General features: G+C 43.0%; 1 protein-coding gene and 1 long non-coding RNA gene across 3 annotated transcripts in view; one reads left to right on the top strand and one right to left on the bottom strand.

Annotated features, from left to right (window-relative positions):
• Positions 1-21,554, bottom strand: part of LOC147724578 (fibrocystin-L-like) — a 1,433,379-nt gene that overhangs the window by 329,571 nt on the left and 1,082,254 nt on the right. The window contains exons 57-58 of the mRNA XM_086966122.1: positions 7,203-7,244; positions 1,695-1,774 (exon numbers count right to left, since the gene is read on the bottom strand). Coding sequence (XP_086822248.1) covers positions 1,695-1,774; positions 7,203-7,244 — 122 coding nt within the window. The remainder of the gene's footprint in view (positions 1-1,694; positions 1,775-7,202; positions 7,245-21,554) is intronic.
• Positions 1-21,554, top strand: part of LOC147724579 (uncharacterized) — an 81,181-nt gene that overhangs the window by 49,050 nt on the left and 10,577 nt on the right. Inside the window, exon 4 of one of the 2 annotated variants that reach the window (XR_015309926.1) lies at positions 7,052-7,194. The exons of the other annotated variant lie outside the window; for it this stretch is intronic. This is a non-coding gene — a long non-coding RNA (uncharacterized LOC147724579). The remainder of the gene's footprint in view (positions 1-7,051; positions 7,195-21,554) is intronic. 2 annotated transcript variants of the gene reach the window in all.

Below are 21,554 nucleotides of genomic sequence, written 5' to 3'. Positions count from 1 at the left end.
TTATACCTGTCGGAATGTGCAACTTTAGACGGTCAGGAAAAGAGGAGTCAAGTGTTTCGACAGTATGTGCCTTAGTCCATATCAAATATCTAAATATTTTTCAGTTGCCCTACTAATCATCTAATGATCTAGACTAGATAACATCCGCTTTCAAATGATCCGTTTTTTTAATATTTGACTGATTCATATCTTTGTGGTAGGCATGGCAGGCTGTACTTCTTCATAAGTGGGTTTTTCACTTCTGCAGTAACATACTCATGCTAGGATAAGCAACACAGGTTAGCTAGCTCCAATAATGGTCAATTACTTTTTAACTCTCCCTGGTATCCCCTACTACACAGCATCCTCCAAATCAGATGTATGTAGTGTCAATCTCTGCCTTTCTATTTGCATTGGCTGATGCATGTATTGGCATTCCCAAAATTCCGCTCTCTGAAGGACACAGTTCAGCTACAGTGCTACTAGAGCATTCATTCAGTATCTAGGTAGACCACCTTGCATGTCTAAGTTCTGACTCTGTCTCATTCAGTTTATTTGAAGGACTGCAACAGATGGGTATTAATTCAGACAAGTTCCATGTATGTGGCCTCCTCAGACAAGAAGGAATGAGTGGTTACTAGACGAATATACAAACAAGTATAAAAAGGATGATGGATGATAAGAGATGAGAACCTCCATTCTAATTGTATAGATAGTATTAAATGTTCATGAGGATACACTGAGTCAATACAAAAACTACTCTTAAAGGACCTAGCCTGCCACACCCTCTTTCTGCTCATGTTTTCCAAGGATTTCCTGCTTATTGGGTGAAGAATATCAAATTGGTCATCACTAATTCTCTCGCATGCAATGAATAATTTCTCTTCATTGTCAGATTTGAATGGGAAGCTGAAGTCATTTTGAAGCAGAAAGAATTGTATATGCATTCTAAAATGGTAATCTCTTGTAGATTGACCCGTTCTGTCAACTAATTTTTCTTCTAGGTTGAAATATATGCTGGATCATACTCACTTTGCATATAGTTCCAACTTCTGAAAATATTGATGAGAATTGAGTTCTACCCATTTTGTTAAGCCAAACTGAATAAGGGCTCAATAATGCAAGGTTTCCATTGAAATATGATGTATATTATGACAACAGCATAATATGGGTTTAAAATTGGCAGTGCCTAGTGTGATAATCTTTTTAGCCCCCCCCCCCCCCAAGACCTCCTTTTTCATGAATTCCCTCAATACCACGGTCACTACCACTCTTCAATAGTGCACCTCATCACCTGATAGTCTTTCCCTGAAAAGTATTTTGTTTTTTTTATAGTGCTACTCCTACTTCACTCATATGAACTTCTGTGATCTGGATGTTACACGTTCTTTATAGCAGGGGCATTAACCCTCTGCGCTACCTTATGATGAGCCAAATCTGCCACTAGATTAAATTCTGATCTCTCACCATAAGAAGCATTAATCACCAGAGTTATCTTGACACTTTTAATGTTCCCTGAAAATACTTTTTTGTATAATTTAGGGTGAACATGACTTAATGCACAAGGAAGTTCAAATGTTTATAAATCAAATGTAGTTTTTAAACAATCAACAAGTAATTTTTGAACACAGAGCCCCCCCACCAAAGTTAGTGTCAGGTCCGGATGTAGCTTTCACAACGCCCTAAAGCTGGCCCTGCATGCTTATTTCCAATACCTGCAGGGATCACCACGTCTGATCCATTTGTCGGGACGCTCATGCCGTTATTCAACCAGAAAGAGTGATTTGACCAATAGCTGCAAGAGAAAGCAAAAGGAAGTACATTAGAATGTTATTCAAATTCAAACTTGATTATTTCTGTATCCCACCAGAGAGCAATTATCACTGACTCATGGTTTAATTAAGCTGCAACACTGATGCAGCTCCTCGTGATGCAACAGGGTGTGCATGGATTTAGGACTACAAAGCGTACTACTATCATCCCATCAAAATTAGGGACGACTATCATACCACTCTGACCCTTTTTGATCACTAGCCCAGGATCTGAGGAAGCCCAACACATTTTGCATTGTTTGACTCTGTTGCAGGAATTCTGCTTAGAAACAAGACATTGCCTGGGATCACAGAACGTTAGTATGTCAGGACTGAGTCACTGTACCACATCAGTACCGATGGGCCCAAATCCGACTAGATCATGGTGCCTTACCAGCCCTCCTAACCTTCCCAGAGTAACAGGTAAATTAGCACCCACAGAACACAACACTCTGAACCATCACAGAGGGTGTGGGAATCGATCATCACCTTTCGTTCTTTCACTCATGCATGTCCACAATAAACAGAAAAGAGACACGAGGAATGTTTACAATATTTATTGAAACTATCATGCTCTATCATAAAGTAACTGTGCTGCAATTAGAAAAATATTGGAACTTAGCAGCATGATTAGCATTATTAATAAAATGTGTGCATTAAAAAGTCCTGTCATGGTGAACAATAAATCTACCTGCGCCTACCCTCAGTACGTGAGTATAGTGATATAACTGAGATCTCTGGGACTAGTACTGGGCCCCATACCTGGCATTTCTAGTTAGCTGGTCTACATCTCAGATTGCATAGACCTGGCACTCTAGTCTCAGGATTTATTCTCAGCAAGAATCCTCTTCTCTGTTTTGGGGTTTCAAAAAGAAATGCCATGCTCAAAAACAACAGCTGGGTCTCTTTGGTATGTCTATATGTTAGAATGAGGTGGTGACCGACCACCGAGAAAAACAAGGTATGCTGTTGTTTGACCTTGTACCAAATGTTCAGATTGAATCCCGGGAAGATGCACTGAATAATAAAACATGTGCAATGTACTTCTAAAATATTATCATGGCATGAAAACAAATGTGCAGTGTGCAGGCAAAGCCGCCTATAAGATGTGCAGTTAGGCATACATAGGGTAGAAGTACAGTGAGCCCTAAAAGGAACACATTGCACCCTCTCCTTGGTCGTGACAGTAATATGATCATTATAAATAAAGAATCAAAAGCACAAGCGAGCAAAATAAATGCTTTGATAATAAGCATGTTATATAAAAAAAATTATAATCATAGTTAAAAAAAACAAATTCAATTTGGAAAATGTTGCCAGGTTAAGCAGTTGGAGGTATTCAAGATGTACTTCACAAATTCAAAAGTGTATGAATCCAGAAAGGATTCCATCTCCATTGATGATGACTGTTCAATAGCCCAATTCACAAACTGGCGAGAGCAGTTACTGAGAACATAACCAGGTAACCTACATCTCTGTTATTAAAGCCAGTATTTAGTAATCCATGTGCCAATACACTCCTTTTCTCTGCAAGGAATGGCTCAGTCATAGCTCGAATTCTGGAGAAGCCATAGGCCCAGGAGATAACTCAGAAAATGGGTTGCTAATGGACTCATCAGAAGGTGCATGTCCATGGGAGCCAGCATCTTCAGAGCCAGCCATCAGAATGCCCATTCAAAAGGACACCAGAGGCAGTGAAACACGGGTTGTGCGCAGGTAAGCCAGGCATGTCAGAAGGTTAATGACCAGTCAAGATCCAGTTCTTGAATCAAGAGGATTCTGACGAGTCTAAGCATGCACTCACAGCACAGGTTGAGCAGTGGTAGTTCCAGTAGGCTTGTAAACAGAACATCCATTGCGGAGGAGCAAAAATAGGACCAAAATGCTGAAATGAGGAATAACACCAGCTGGACACACTGGGGAAAAAGGGAATTAATAAAATAAGGTATTGCTCCAAAGATTGTCTAGAAGGAACTAACTAAGCCAGAGCCCTCACCTTTAGGAAAGTAAGCAAAGTCGGCCGTATTAGATGCATTATAAGGCAATTAACTAATTCACCAAAATGCAGGACTGTATCTGTCTAGATGTCCTTGCAACTTGTGCAGATGTTAGTACTGCTTATTTTTGAAACAATAGAATTTTGAGTCTGCTTAGCTTGTTAAAATCTGCCTTCAAAGTTGGAATAGAATGCCACAACGAACTATACATACCCTCTTGCGTAGGAGGGAAGAGGATTTTGTTACAGCAGGTTACTATCTGGGAGACTGATAAAATATATGGATCCCAGCTCGCATTCTGGAACAGTCCTGAACAGTCCTGATCACTTAACATTAAATAACTTCAATTAGAAAGGACAGTAAGGAGGGGTAGCATTACAAAGGCTGGTAATCCTTTTGGTAAATCAGGCCAAATTCGCTACCGATGCATTACATGCGCCATGAATGGTCACATGTTTACAAATGAGTGAATGTCCAACAGAAGAGTTGCATTGTTTTCTAGTAAGGAAGACCTCTTTGTTTGCATGTTCATACCAATAGGAAAATGGCAGTGACACCAATTCATTAATGAAGCTGCCTCCTAGGGGTTCATATCTACCAACGGTGAAATTTATACGCAAGCTGTGAACTGAAATGTTGAAATCAGAAAAAATATTACGCTGTGAATTAACCAAACAGTAGAGTATGTTTCTGCTATTGTGAATGGGAGCTGTTCTAATTTCCTGAGATGTAACATTGTGTACGGGTCATCTTTGTTGTCCATTAGGTGTTGTTTACATGTTTGATTGAAAGGGAAGTATAGGTATCTGGAATTAAGGTAATGCCAAGGTACGCAACCATTTTTGACAGTTTGAAGTGACCGCCTAAACTGTCTGCCAATTTTTAGAAGCTGGCAATAGAAGGAATATTGGGTGGATTTGTACCTTTCGTTTTAGTCAACTCTAGACAAGTGGTCTGTTGAACAGTGTCATTCAGAAACATCATTTGTGTTGGAATTAAACAGGCTCTGAACAAGGTTTCCATCCCCTGAACGTGCCAAGGTTTGATACCCCAAATTGATTTATTTTCAATTATATCCTTCCAATAATCTTAGCCTTTGACAGCTAATTGGTTGGCAAACAAAGCTGTTTGTATTAGCTTAGTTTGTTTAAGCATATATTTCTTTGGTGGTGTAGGCATTAATATGAAATAATATGATTTCAGATCTGATGTGTCATATTCAGAAAAAATATATAAATTCATCAACCTTGAGGGGGAGTTGGGCAATTTTCCCATTGTGTGCAAGTAAAAAATGTGCATTGAACACTAGCTCGATTCAAATAGTGATGTCCATAATGACGGTAACAGAGCATTTCACCATAATTAGCAGAAATTAAATATAGAACCTTCGATTAAAAAAACAGTGTACTATTCCAACTCCAAGATCATGGAGTATACCTTTTCAGCATCCCTATCATTAGAACATAACCAAGGTACAATGAAATCACCCATAGAAACCCTAAACACATATGGTATCTGCAGGATCTCTGTAGGTCCGAATATAACTAAAGGAACTTTATCCCAAACAATTCCATCAGTTACTGGAATAGCTGAAATATTCACAATGGACAAGTCTCTTTTCAGTTTATGTGAAGACGAGTGAGGTCTCAACACTTCATCAACCAGGTATGTAGCAGAGCATTCTAGTAAATAATGGCAATTGATCAATAAGAAGAAACAGTCACAAATTCAATCCAAAGGAATAGAAAGATTTAAGAAAAGTGTAATTTAAAACATATTTTCTAGGTGGGACTAAATAAGTGCATTTTAGCCATAAAAAGAAACACTTATCCATGACAGAGTAAGGTCTATAACAGAAGAAGTGTCAAAAGAGTCTGATGAAAAATCATCTCATCATGCAGTACTCAGATTCCTCCACTATTTTTGCAATGTCAATTGCATCCTTCAGAGTTGGTTCTTTTGCAGCCAACAACCACTCCTGTGTTTTTCTGCTTCTACATTGGACAGTCAATTAATTACTGATCATCTCTTCGGCCATCGCCCTAAACCTACACTTGAGAGTTCTCGTAGTCTAGTGATAAATGTTTCTATAGATTCTCCAACTCTCTGAGGCTGAGTGTAAAACTTAAACATTCTCATCACAACATTGGTCTCTTTCGCAAATCATTTTTCCAATCTTTTCTGGAACTCCTCAAATATATCTTCTATAGGTTGTCCTTGATCATCCATTATAAGAGGAAGGCACTTAAATATATGTTCACCCTCTTTCCCAAGCTAACAAGTAGAAACGCTCCCTTCCTGCTTTAACTAAAGTCTTGTGAATCTAATGTATCCAAATAATTATCAAAGACATATACCTATTCATCCCATTTAATGGATAGAGTGCCTGGTTTTGCTAAAAGGTTTTGTGGAGCTGAAACTGGACTAACATCAACTGCTGTGAAATCCATGTTTTACTTTTTGAATCAGTCACACTGATAGTGAATCTATCCATTGGAAATACTTCAACTGTGAAGCTTAGAAATATTCAATCAGTTCCCCTTGGCAATATTCTGTAAGTTACATTGATTTCATACGAAATGCCACAAAGCACTATTCGGTATGCTTCTTGGATTTTAGCTTGATCAGAAATGCACTACACAACTTTGAGCATTTCCCCATTAAATATTTTCCTTTAAAGGTATTGACTTGTGCATACCCCTCAATACACAAACTTGAGACGCCCCTTTAAGTTTGGATGCTCCTACCACAATGGGTGTGTTGAGGCATAGATGCCACCCAACCGCTGTGATTGGCTCAGCTCTTCACCCTTCCCTCACGTCGTCCTCACATGGCGCATAGGTAAGCACCAATACACCTCCGGTTGCTACAATGTGCCGACCGGCTCTTCAATCTCTAGAGCCTTCTGAGTTTTTAAACTACAGCACTGCACATACACCAACGCAACCTTCTGTAACATCAGTCATTGCGCCTTATAGAACTCTCCTCACACAACTCTGCACTCTGCACTGTCGTATGTGCTGTGGCCTCAGTATATACCTGAGTGTACTACAGAGTGATTCACTGCGCTTGCCATGAATGTTTTCAGTCTTTAACTGTCAGGTTCACCAACAGTCATTTACTCTTCAATCTCAGTGCACACGAGTGCTTATCGGTGACTTTCAAAGACATGTAGGTCCTTAAACACGTTTCAAGAGTGCAGCACCCGCTTGGCTATATACCACAAAAGTAGCATGCAAATTGACATTTGGCATTCCCAAATAGGTCTGAAGAACAGTAAAGGATTCCTGATCCACCTACCAACAGCTGTACAAAACATTAAAGACAAATGATGCCCGACACCTGGCGCCAAACAGAACACTTGGAGGAAGAAGGGGACAACCGTGAAGCTTTTGACCTGGAGCAAGGTACTTACTTGAGTTCAACTCCTGGTGGCAGGGGAATTAAGGGCGCCTCACTAAAAAAAAAAGAGAAAACAAGTTAGCAATACATTATTTTCAACGTTATGGTTCCCCCATAATTGAGTAAAATAGTGCTGCATGGCTAATTTACTTTAATCAATTACTTACAACTACATTAGTAAAATGCATGCCTAGAAAATTCAGTTAAGTAAATGACAGACTCTAGGGTCGTGTTGCCATGCAATGCAAAGAGGCTCTCAGTGTATTGTTACAAGAAGTAACCAGCATTCATCCAAGCCAAAAAACGACACAGCTAACACCTTATCTAGACTCCATATTTAATGTTGAAGAAGACTTGAAGAGGTATAGGAAATATGTAATGATTTACATGAGACAGTCCATTTGGCACTGCTCATGGAAACCATATTTGTCTTAACCCATAGAAGAATCAAATAATCAAATGAGGAGTTTGTGCCCACAATCATTTTAACTAATGTGAACATTGCAATTGTATCAGAAAGGGGTAATTAGGTACATTAATGCCATAGTACATAATGTAAGTATGCGTTGGCAATGCGTCTAATGGTGGTCAATACTTGTTGTGGGTAACATTGTAGTAGGTAAAATTCAGCACAGGTAGAAAGCAGTGCAAGCTTTCCTCTGGTACAGTACATATTCGATACAGGACGGATGCAAGTTTATGACACAGACAAAGCAAGTATAGAAAGTCAATATCAACGGCAGGGGCCTAGTAGGCCTCCTAACCTATACGCAGGGTTGGACTCTGAAACTGATATAGGCCTGGCCACCAAATTAGAAGTGGCTCACATTTGAAAAAGCAGGATAGCTTTAAACTTGTAAAGTCAAGCAGTATTAGTATTTTGCAAAAGAATGGTAATTTAATGCATTTCTGCTTGCTGCAGGCAATGTGCGTGGCGATATCAGATAAATCTACAGTAAAACCCAACCCACTGAAAAATAAATAGACCCACAAACAGCCAAAGAACCAGCCCATACACTGAGCTGTAAGACAAACCCTTTGCATACTGCTAAATAGCCATATAAGCTAGTCTGACCCTGCCTGTTGACAGGTGGGGAAGGCCAGGCTCTGCTCTGGATCCATTCTGTTTAGAAACAGTATGTGATGGAGACAGTGCAAGGGGCCACACTAGGTTTCTTTCTACCCCCAACAGGATATGCAGTATAAAAGTGGGTTGGGAGAACAGGCCTGCTTTAATTGTTTGGGATAGAAGACTGCTACAGCGGTCTCATTTGTTCCTCATACTCTTGTCATTCTTGTGAGCTATCCTGAAAACTGTTGAGAATCCTTCAACCTTAGTTGTGAAGTGCCTTAGGAACAAGGCCTAAGGCCTTGGAGGCAATCCGTTTAGTGGCAGGGAGACAATGCAATTTTCAAACAGCAGCAGACACTGAATGATATTTAGGAAAGTTCAAAATGAGTCTTGCTGCAGCATTCTGGACAAGCTGTAAATTGTCGATGTCTGTCTCGTTATTGTAAAGGTAAAGTGCGTTGCAATGATCCATACTGGACATAATCAGTGCTACAGCTGCTGATTTGCGTGCAGAGAAAGAAACGGGAAACACCTTCCTAAGAGTCTTTATCACCGCAAAACTGGATGATACTGTCCTGTTGACCTGGGACCCGATTCACAAAAGTAATCTGAATCAAATTCCTAACTTTACAATTTTTGGTATTCACAAAGGACATTTAGGAGTAGTAAAGTTAGGATTTTGTTTTAAATTTGTCTTAAGTTTTGGACTTAAGACAAAATCCTAACTTAAGTATAACTTAAGTTTAATTTAGGATTTTGTCTTCAGTTTGTCCTAAGTTTTGGCCCTAAGTTAAAATATAAGTTAAATTTAAATTTAAATTAAGCTTAAGTTAGGATTTTGTCTTAAGTTTGTCTTAGGTTTTGGTCCTAAGACAAAATCCTAACTTAAGTTTAAGTTAAGTTAAACTGGAGATCATCAAGCCTTGGCTATGGCAAATATAATCCATGGTTACTTCAGTAGCTGGAAGGTGACAGGAGTGAAGCAGCGACTTGAAATTTGGTGAAAACTTGGCTACCACTCCAGACTCACAGGACATCACTTCTTTTCAGGTTCACTCTTGACAGGCCCAGCAGGTTGCAATTTTTGTCACACAGCATGTCAATGTTCCTGCAGCTTGCAGGGGACTGGATCCAGTAATCTTTGAGAGTTTGCATTGGTTTCTAGCATCCACTGAAGTCGCTCTTGCTGGGAGTGACAAGTTTACACCACTGACACACTTCGTCACCTGGGTTCAGTACATGTTCTCTTCAGGGCACTTAAGTGTCCTCTCTTCGCAGTGCCCGGAGTCCAAAGTCCTGGTTTTGGTGGTGGCGTCTTCTTTGTGCCTCTTCTCAGATTCAAAATCCGAAATGAGGTTCTGGTTAGGGGGAGTTAAGGGCATGAGGGACAGTGGCCAATGGGCTATTGGACCCTGTAGCTAACCAGTCCCTCTAGTGACAATATCCTGTGGGCGTACAACACTCTTCTACCCAGATGGCAGAACCCTTCCTGTACAGACCTCTCAACCCACCCTAAAGGTGTGGATAGCCTTAGGATGTGGATGTCTCCTGAATAACAAAGTTTCCTACCTTCCAGGCTGGACAGGACGAGAAGGGCTTTTGACAAGTACTGTTGCATATCACGGGCGGTGATGCATTTGAGGCACACCACATTGATAGCTGTAAACACTAGCTTTCCTGGGAGGGAGGAGGTACCTACCCAGGCTTTTTTCACCATCCCAGGGAAGTGTTAGCACATCCCACCAAGAGGGCAGACTCTTGCCTTGGTGGCATTGCACGAGGAAGCCCACCAAGGCACTAAAGCTTTTTATACTAGTGGGGCACCCACAATGGTTCACATCCCTGTGCATGCAAGCTCACCCTTTACGTGAGAATTGTATTGGGGTGATAATGTACAGTGTTTGAGACCAAATGGAATAATGGAACTGGCTATCTTAAATGTCCTCAATCGCAGGTCCATCTTACTCTGTCGACCACTAGTCACTGATGGTAAAACCTTGCTTTACAGGGTTGCTGTATATATATATATATATATATATTCACAGAAAAAACCATAGGTTATAGTGGATATATAGTTAGGAATTTGCATTTACAAAACCTTGAAAATTCAATGAAAAAACCATTGGTTTTAGGCCATATATAGTTAGGGATTTGCATTTACAAAACCTTATTTTACTCGCATAAAACCATTGAAATTCCATATATAGTTATAAGCGCTAACTATATATCGCGCACCCGCAATCCACTGCTGATGATGTCACATATTACATCATTCATGACATGGTTAGTGACATCACTGATGACATCACTGATGACATCTCAAATGACATCACTGATGACATCACTGATGACATCATCCAGTGACTGTATGTTTCTGTAAAGTTAAAATATCTCTTACATATTGAAGAATGAGTGGATATATAAGTGTCTGGATGAAGGATTTAGTAGGTGCATGACTGACTGTATGAGTGAGTGATTAAATGTGTCTCACTGAGTGCATGGGTTAGTGACTAAACTGTCTTAATTTGTGCATCATTATATCTGTTGTTCTGTAAACTGTTGCATGTGTTGATAAGTAGCTATATGAGTAACTATATGGGTTATTGATTGGTTGCCCAAGTATTTGTATGGGATACTGAGTGTGTGTGTGGGTGGCTGGGAGGTGTGTGACTCTGTGCATAGATGTGTGAGCAGTTGATTCACTAGATGTATGGTTTCAAAAGTGCATGTGGAAACAGCTGTATGGGCGGTTGACTGTGTGCATGAGTGTATTGGTGAGTGAACGGATATCTCAGTGCTACATGTCAAAGTAAGTACATATGTAAAACTCAGTACATGTGAGAGTTGACATATAAATAACTGTGCATAAGAGCCAGTGAATGTGTGAGTGGCTGTATGGATCATTGTGAACTTGTATCAGGGATTGTATAATAGAGTAAATATGTGTTAGTATATGTTTGAATAAGTAAAGTTTGTATAACTGTATAGTTGAGGAAATGGAGGTGTGATTGATTCTTTGCATGACTGACTAGGTGTGTGAGTAACTCCATGGATGAGGGACAGTCTGTGAGTGTCTGTTTACACTGATTGTATCTAAGGTTATATTGGAGTCTGAAGAGGTTCATCGTATTATCACATGAATGATATCATCAGTGATGTTATCAGTCATGTCAAATGAGATGTTTTCAGTGATGTCATCAGTGACGTCATTTGAGATGTCATCAGTGATGTCATCAGTGATGTCACTAACCATGTCATGAATGATGTAATATGTGACATCATCAGCAGTGGATTGCGGGTGCGCGATATATAGTTAGCGCTTATAACTATATATGGAATTTCAATGGTTTTATGCGAGTAAAATAAGGTTTTGTAAATGCAAATCCCTAACTATATATGGCCTAAAACCAATGGTTTTTTCATTGAATTTTCAAGGTTTTGTAAATGCAAATTCCTAACTATATATCCACTATAACCTATGGTTTTTTCTGTGAATTTCATTGGTTTTTTAATAGCAAATATGAAAAGCTTTAAAATGTAAAGTACGTGATAGATAAAAACATTTTCGTATTTATGCACGCTGATGTGCTTTGAACGCTGCACCCCCCCCCCCCCTCCCCTCTTTTGTCTTAGTAGTACTCTCTCTTTGCAGATAGTGAACGGTAGTTAACGCAAGCCTTTGCCCCCGTTGTAATCCGTCGTGCCTGCTTGTCTCTCCATTTGATTGATTGTTGTCCAAGCATTTACTGTTTTAGAATTGGTTCTCTTTGGATCATTCTCTATTTACAAACAAGCACAAAGTCGCAATACTCTGTTTAGTCTTTGCAGATAGTGAAAAATCGTGTAAAAAAAATAAAAGTAATCGAGCAAAATCAGTAGGCCACTAATTGGATCTCTTTTTGACCTCGCTAAAATAGAAATATTAGGAACAACCCTTCATGAGAAATACGAAAATAGTGAGATGAACTGAGCTCCACACCATGAGGGCTGCAAGACAGCTCGGCTCCATCACCCATCCCGCACAAAATAACGACAAACCCTATGCAAATATTAAAAATATAGACAACACACCAGCAAAGAAACAGGGTAAAACATTTTATTAAACTATTTACATAACGTTGGTTTATAAGATGATGTCAGTAGTGGACCGTTGTGTGAATAGATCGAAAGCAGCACAAGGCTCCAAGATCCGGATGGCAAGCTCCTGGATGTTGGGTGCCATAGTTTAGAGTTCTGAATTTGAGCCTTTTTCAATGCCTGTGCTTTGTTTAATCAAAATGGCGGCTTGACACAAAGCTGACTCAAGCGTTGCTACTGATGCTATGCAGACCAAAACTGGTTTTCAGTTTGTACATTTTTCTAGATTTTTCAATCCAAGTTTGGTTGACTTTGTAGAACGATGGCTTCAAATTTTCAACATACGGTGTGGTGGCGCTGACTGGGAGGGGGCGCTTCGCTCCTGCCCCCTCCCCAAGTAAGATTTTCATACGTGAAAGTACGTTAATGGTTTTGGTCCCTGAGATGCTTCGATGTCACTGCCATTCTCAAATAGCATAAGTTCTGGATGTTGGGTGCCATAGTTAAGAGTTCTGAGCAGTGCTTGTAACACTGTCTGAAGCTTATTTCCACCTACTGCAGCTTCACTATTCTCAAAGTAAGTGAGTGTCGTTTGTGGACCTGACTGCATTAGAAAACAATGTGATATGTTAGCTTCCTAAACAACTTGACGGAGGCCCCTGAGGGGCGGTGTGATGGCCATGGACTCGGAGAAGACGCTTGGCTCCGACACCCTCCCCAAGTCTTATAGCACTGGTGTAGCCTGAGATCGCCCCCGACATAGGCGGCCGGCTCCCGGGGTCCGGCGGAACTTTTTGCCTTTTGATGACTCTTCAATTCTGGACCTTGTCCCACAATCCGTTTGACCTGAAGACAAGCTGTAGTGGGGCGCCCCTTTACCGTTTTAGTTGCCATTCCGCCCGCTTTTGCTACACTGTGCCTCTTCCGCCATTCAGCTGTTTACCGCCCGCTCTTGCGACTACAGCGTCTCGCTCACCATGTTGTTGAGTTGCTCCCGCTCTTGCGGTGCAGCGATAGGCGGCTGCCACAGGACTCTCAAAATGGCGGCCGGCTCTTCGGTTTTGGGCCTGGTCCACTAAAATGGCCCTGGGACACCTTGGAACTCGGACGCTTCCCTGATAGGGCTTGGGTCCAATTCTCGAAAAGCGTCCCCTCAGCCGTGAAGATTCTACAAAAGTCTTGGGGGCCTCCGACTCCCGCAGGCTTCTGGTGGGGAGCGGCTGCCATGATTGCTCGTGGAATGGCCACGACGGAGCTACGAGATGGTAGTGGTCTCATGCTGACGCCAGCTTTAGTCTGAAACATCCAGAAACACTGTAGACTACCAATTCGATCAGTTCCGGTAGCGCCCCAACATGACCCGGAAGAGAAGAACTTGCCCTCCCCTCTTTGACTGATGGTTCTTGTTGCCTGTCCCCTCTGTTGTCATTTAACAGAACTTTTTGGACTGCTGAAAGGGGTTGTGTTCTGAACGCTGGTTGGTGGAGACATTTTGACTATATTCTTGACCTACGTTGTCGCGTAATGCGTTATATGACACGCCGCGTTAGCGCACCCGGAAGTGATCCGAGGCGCGGCGCGCAGCGCGTAACGTAAGCATAACAGGTCATGTGACTTGTTAATAAAACTTTTCATTGGTTCATTTTACTTTTGTTAATTTAATGATGAAAAGCTTGGTCATATGACCTAAAAATTACGCTTTTTATTGTTTTCGAACAATATTTTTTTTTCAAACATATGTTATAATATTCCAGGCTAATGTACTTTCCCGGAAAATTTACAACTGTCTTGCAAGTAAAATATATTCCTTTTTCGAGAAAAAGGGCGTTTCTTCCTTCCATGAGGGAGCCGTTGAGTAAAAGAGATTCGGCCTGCTGTCTTAGTCGCCGATACGCCTGATTATCAGATTCTTATCGATCACTTTATGTTGCAGACATGAAAAACACAACTGCCCTTGACCATTTATCTTTACTGCGTTCCTACATATTATACCTTTTATCCGTCATGTAATTGGACTGCTTTATTTCACTTGCCTTTTACTGATTCGAAAACAGTGACTAAAAGTAAAAACTTTACCAATGTAAATACTACTACCGTGTTTTGTTTTAAAAACCTTTATTGTGAAAATGTCAGTATACAAATACGGGCCTATAACCACGTGGGCCGGCCACGGAGCAAACTGAAATCGTATATGATGAGGAGACATTTACACTGTAGAAGAACGTAACGAGCGGGCCATTAGGTTGCAAGAACAAAGGTGTCTAACAGTTGCGGAATCGGTGGACGTACATTTTGTAATTAAAATAAGACAGGGCCACTTACAATAACATTTTCTAGATATACATTTGCGGGCAAGAAGTTACGAGTCCCATTTATACCGGCGCCATTTTGGGCGAGGCCGGGCAGGTCCAAGATATAGTCAAAATGTCTCCACCAACCATCGGCCAGACCAGAACCCCTTTCGGCCCTTTATGCTACAAGATGGTGTCTTCCATTCAGAAAATATTGTTGGCAGCATTTTGAAAGGAAACAGAAACAGCCGTTCTCCTAGTGAGTTTCACATTGTTACATTTAGGAAGAATGTTGAAGAGTAGTATGTGGAAAATCTGAAGCCATTTTTCTACAAACTCTCAATCAGACTTGGATGGAAAAAAAAAACCTGAAGAATGTACAAACTGAAAATCAATTTTTGTCTGTATAGCATCAACAGTAACGCTTGAGTCAGCTTTGTGTCAAGCCGCCATTTTCATTCAATCAATAGCGTCCCCCTGCACACATTTAGGGACCTGGTCGTGTCTACAGATGAAACGGATTGTAGGAAAAGAAGCAGAAAGGAAAAGGAAAAAAGTTCCGCCGGACCTCGGGAGCCGGCCGCCCATGTCATGTGCGACCTTTGGCCACACCAGGGCAATAGTGAAGCTGCAGCAGGTGCAAATAAGCTTCAGACAGTCTTACAAGCACTGCTCAGAACTCTCAACTGAGGCACTCAACATCCAGGACTTGCCATTCGGATCTTGGCGCCTTGTGCTGGTTCCGACCTATTCACACATCGGTCCACTACTGACATCACCTCATAAGCCAACGGGGCACCCCACGCCGACTTTCGGCGCAGCATTGTAGGATGGCCACACCAGTGCGGCAACTTGCTGGACACAACATCGGGGCCATCCAGATCTCAGCGCGTTCGACTCACTGTACCGCAACAGTGACCGCAACTCAGCTGGACACGCCGTCTTTCGGCGCAGCATTGTAGGATGGCCACACCAGTGCGGCAATTTGCTGGACACCACCTCAGTGCCATCCGGATCTCGGCGCGTTCGAGTCACTGTACCGCAACAGTGACCGCAATTCAGCTGGACACGCCGTCTTTCGGCGCAGCATTGTAGGATGGCCACACCAGTGCGGCAATTTGCTGGACACCACCTCGGTGCCATCCGGATCTCGGCGCGTTCGAGTCACTGTACCGCAACAGTGACCGCAACTCAGCTGGACACGCCGTCTTTCGGCGCAGCATTGTAGGATGGCCACACCAGTGCGGCAATTTGCTGGACACCACCTCGGTACCATCCGGATCTCGGCCCGTTGTGCTGCCTTCGGCCTATTCGCACATCGGTCCGCTACTGACGCCGCCTCACGTGCCAACGGATTTTCTACGCTTTTTGTAGCCCTATGCCGCATAACAGGTCATGTGACTTGTTTATAAAACTTTTCATTGGTTCATTTTACTTTTGGTTTCCTAAAGATGGAAGGCTTGGTCATATGACCTAAAACTAACACTTTTCATTGGTTTAGAACATTTTTTTTTCCCAAACGATGAAAGCCCCACCTTGTTTCTGGATCATTCAGACTGAAGCTGGCGTCAGCATGAGAGCACCACCATCTCGTGGCTCCGTCGTGGTCATTCCGCGAGCAATCATGGCAGCCGCTCCCCACCGGAAGCCTACGGGAGTCGGGGGCCCCCAAGACTTTTGTAGAATCTTCACGGCTGAAGGGACGCTTTTCGAGAATGGAGCCCAAGCCCTAGCAGGCAAGCGTCCGAGTTCCAAGGTGTCCCAGGGCCATTTCAGTGGACCAGGCCCAAAACCGAGAAGCCGTCCGCCATTTTGACAGCCATGTGGCAGCCGCCTATCGCTGCACTGCAAGAGTGGGAGCAACTCAACAACATGGTGAGCGAGACGCTGTAGCCGCAAGAGCGGGCGCAACTCAGCTAGATGGCCGCCACCTGGGGAGGCCCGTTCACGCCGCCTCCCCCACCCCCGGGCCGCCGCACGCCAATTTTCGGAGCAGCATTGTAGGATACCAAAACCAGTGCAGCAGTTTACTGGACATCACCTGGGTGCCTGTCGTACATGTTGTGTCAGCCATGTGACACTGGACACAGTCCCATCAACATCTCAACGCGTTCTGCTGCCTTGGGACTATTCGCACAACAGACCGCTACTGACGAGGCCTCCCCCCCGCACCACCCGGGACGCCCCACGCTGTTTTTCTGTGCTGCATTGTAGGATCCCTAAACCAGTGCGGCACCCAGGCGACATCACCTGGGTGCCGTCCAGAACTCTGCACGTTGTGCTGCCTTGGGACTATTCGCACAAAAGACAGCTTCTAACCATTGTAGCTTTTTGTGTTGAAAAATGTTTAAATGTTTTTAGTTTTTGTTCCGTTCGTTAAAGTTAATAGTTAATAAAGTTTTATAATCTTACTTTGTTGGAGTGTTATGTATTTTTTTTAAAACGGGTGAATGGGGCCTTGAATCGGGTTATTGTCATGTGTGGGCTTTGGAAGTGTGCTGCTGCAGGATCGGACATTTCAAACTCAAATGCACGTTCTTTTTCTTACCTTTCCGAAGCATGGAGCGCAATAGCAGGCAGAGAAAGGGTGATGCACGTGTTGAACACTACCTGACCTGGCAAGTTGCTGGCAGTGCCCCCCTGCCCGCTCCTGAAAGAGGGCACACACACACCGCCGCCCCGAGTACTACACAAATCTTTAAAAGACCATGCGCTTGTTCATGAGGCTTAAATGGTTTATCACCTCTTCTAGAACCCCTGCATCGACCCTCTGACGTTTCCTGGAAAAATTACCATGTAACACAATACCAAGCCCTGTCAGCTGAAACCCCCAAGGAATCGTGGGGCATATTATCAAGGGGGTTTATCTCCGCTTTTTTGGCTATAAAAGCCATGAAAGCGGAGATAAAATTATCTCCCTATTACCAAGCTGTCGCTAACACCAGTTAGTGACAGCTAAAACGAGATAGCGACCATCTTGGGCCCCGCTTTGCATGTCAGTGATACTTATCACTAATGACATGCAAAGTGGCGTGCCAAGATGTTAGCGACTGGAAACAGTCCCTAACATCGCTATCTTCTATTACCAACTTTTGGAGATATTCGCGCTAAGCGCGAATATCTCCAAAATCTAACACCTGCCCTGAGCAGTTCTTAGCCATGTTATCCAATGGGAGGTGGATAACATGGCTAAGAGCATTTGCTCGATAATACATGAATATCGCAATACCAAGCCCTGTCAGCTGAAACCCCCAAGGAATCGTGGGGCATATTATCAAGGGGGTTTATCTCCGCTTTTTTGGCTTTAAAAGCCATGAAAGCGGAGATAAAATTATCTCCCTATTACCAAGCTGTCGCTAACACCAGTTAGTGACAGCTAAAACGAGATAGCGACCATCTTGGGCCCCGCTTTGCATGTCAGTGATACTTATCACTAATGACATGCAAAGTGGCGTGCCAAGATGTTAGCGACTGGAAACAGTCCCTAACATCGCTATCTTCTATTACCAACTTTTGGAGATATTCGCGCTAAGCGCGAATATCTCCAAAATCTAACATCTGCTCTGAGCAGTTCTTAGCCATGTTATCCAATGGGAGGTGGATAACATGGCTAAGAGCATTTGCTCGATAATACATGAATATCGCTGACTTTTCTGCGATAATAGCAAGGTTTATCTGCGATAAAAATCGCCGATGTGCGGCGATAATTTTTGTCTCTAAACAAGTTAGAGACAAAAATTATCGCTAGTTGTTCGTAATATGCCCCCGGGTTTTTGCTTGCAGAAATCGGGAGGCGGGAGACTAGCACTGAAATCAGTAGTCACACGCCTGAATCGGGAGGGTTGGCATGTCTGAATTCTCTACAGCTGGGGCCATAAACTACATCCGCAGGGGGAGGTGATAGCCTGGGACCAGCCTGGCATCTAAAATGGCTGCCGTGCACGACAAAATTGTGGCATTGGAAAAAAGGCAAGATGGCGCAGCCGCTGGAAGAGATGTATCAACATATATCAGCCTCCTCAGCCACCCTCAGGAAACATAGGGGATTAGGATACATCTCCCGCACCCCCTTATACCAAGTAATTTAATTAACGAAGCACAAAATGGCGAATTCCCGTTTCGCTACCAGTTCGCGGCCCGTGAAGCGCTTCTACCGTGAAAAATCATTTTTTTTTCTTTTCCCCACGGAACCCTTTAATAACCCCAACAACATTCCTAGGGGGTCAAGAGGGGGATACCTTGCCCCCTTTCATTAAATTCCCCCTTAGTTTTTCACCTCTTCTTCTCTCTCGATCCTACCGAGAGACAAAATGGCGGCCGCTCCGGACTGTCACGCAGCAAAAAAAAAAAAAGCTCACGCACAGCCGCTGGAAGAGATGTATCAACATATATCAGCCTCCTCAGCCACCCTCAGGAAACATAGGGGATTAGGATACGTCTCCCGCACCCCCTTATACCTAGTAATTTAATTAACGAAGCACAAAATGGCGAATTCCCGTTTTGCTACCAGTTTGCGGCCCAGTTTGCGGCCCGTGAAGCGCTTCTACCATGAAAAATCATTTTTTTTTCTTTTCCCCACAGGACCCTTTAATAACCCCAACAACATTCCTAGGGGGTCAAGAGGGGGATACCTTGCCCCCTTTCATTAAATTCCCCTTTCGTTTTTCACCTCTTCTTCTCTCTCGATCCTACCGAGAGACAAGATGGCGGCCGCTCCGGACTGTTTAGAATGTTGACAGACACCGGAGAGCCAATCAGCTTTCTGCGCGCAAAGTTCCGAAACGCGAAAAGTAAGCGGACCGGATCGCTGCCCGGAGCGCTGTTACAGATATATATCTTGATTTAAACGTTAATTTCTCAAAATCCACTGAAGCACATATATTGAGACCTAGCAAAGGCACATCGGGCTAACAGTCCCTACAATTTTGCCAAGTTTCGTGCAAATCCATTCAGCCGTTCGAGCTAAAAGTGAGTCCAACCGCCCTATGGAAAACTCAATGTTAAAAACGCATTTTGGGACCCCCCTTTTTTCTCAGCCCCCCCTTGACGAAACCCCCCCAAATTTTCAGGGGCTGCTCAGAAACAAAATGTGCAATTTTCCTGAAAATTTCAGCCGATTCCGTCCACAAACGCCAAAGTTATTAGACATAGAATTTTCAGAAATCCCATAGGGAATTAATCCTAACTATATATACACCTACTGGCGATAGCCAGTAGGTAATATATATATATATATATATACACATATATATCCACACCTTACTATTAATGCTCTCTACCTCCTGGGCTTAGGAGGATAGCCTTAAGAGTGACTTATTTGCATTAAGGCAGTGGTGAGGCTCTGCAGCGTATGGAGTGGCACTCTCAAGCAAACTGCTTGTGTAGGGCTGCAATGGCCGATCTGCAGGCATACTTTTACTTGGATCACACAGGGTGGCACAATATAGTGCTGCAGCCCTCGTAACATCTTTACCACCCTTGCACTGGTTACCCCTGGTACCATCTACTACAGACTTATAAGGGGCCAAAGTACCTTGCCATTGGGTATACCAATTTAATATCACTTTTGGGGGAAAGAGCACAAGCACTGGGGCCTGGTAAGCTGATCTTAGTGCACAATCACAGCCAAAAATCAGGATCTAGCATTCTAAAATGGGGCAAAAAGTGGGGGAGATCTGTAAGGAAGCCCAGTTTCCAACACACATGCACCAAAAGAAAACCATGCTTGCCTGTGCATCTCTGCTTCGGAGATCCCAGAGTTTTGGAACTGTTGCCTTGACTCATTGGCTGATATAAGGTGAGCCAATGAGGGAAAGCCGCAGTCCCCAAGCCTCTGAGGTACTAGGAGGGTTGAGACTGCTGCCTTCCTTCATTTGTTGACCTCAGGTCAGCCTGTCCCTCACTTGTCACAAAGTGGGATGGGGTCAGTTAGACTGCTGACCCCACTCCACTCTGTGATGAGGTGTTAGTGATTGACACTTGGCCCTGGGGACTTCAGGAATCGGATCCGAAGTGCCAAGGTCAGAGTCAATTAATGACACCCCCCTCCTCACAAGAGGGAGGGCCTCGAGGAGATTTGCCAGGCTGAAGACATCACGCCCACATGAGCTGTGATTTCTCTAGCACAGCAAAGTTCAGCTCAGGCAGCCAGGAGCCTGCACATTTAGCTGATGTCTACCTCCTGGCTGCCTGACCTGAAAATAAAGACTGACTGGCAGGCATACCTTTGCTCAGCCTGACAGGCATTCTTTACAGTGGAGAGAAAGTTGAGGAGGCACGGCCCCTCAGTCCATTAGGACAGGCCATGGCTCAAATTCCAAGAAAAGCAAAGTGCTACATCAGGAAACATTTTTCTGTCAGAAGGAACATCTCTCACTTAAGTTGCAGCACAAACTTCTGATGTGAGTGTGAGGTTCAGCTAGCATTACAGATAACACAACGGTCACAGTTTTCAAAACTTTCTGCATTAGGATTCAGAAAAATTATTCTGAAAACATATAAGGATTGATGCACAAAAGGATTTAAGTGAGAGTAAATCTAGTCATGTTTGGAAATGCCTACAACTGACTGACCTTCATAAATATCATATTGCCTCTTTCAAACCAGTGCTGCTTGCAGCAGCTTTTTTAGTTACTGAAAATAGTGTATATGACCATATATCACCAGTCTTTCTTATGTTTAATAGTTCCCCATTGAATCCAGATCTAGTTTTAGGACATCATGTATTACACACTAGGATATCCACAAGGCTATTCCTTGATACCAGACCAACATGCTAATCCTGTCAGGTAGACAACAGTGTCTTCACAGTGCAGGAGGGCTTCTTCAAGAACCTGCCCCATACGACAACAAACGCAAAATGGCTCAATCATTTTTCAGGTAGTTTGACCAGAACCTGGAGATCTCTACTGCCTAACTTACTCAC

The sequence above is a fragment of the Lissotriton vulgaris genome, chromosome 4_1 (genome assembly GCF_964263255.1).
Source record: "Lissotriton vulgaris chromosome 4_1, aLisVul1.2, whole genome shotgun sequence".
NCBI lineage: Eukaryota > Metazoa > Chordata > Amphibia > Caudata > Salamandridae > Lissotriton > Lissotriton vulgaris.
The sequence above is the reverse complement of the archived record's forward strand: the minus strand, read 5'-3'. Positions and strand labels throughout refer to the sequence as shown.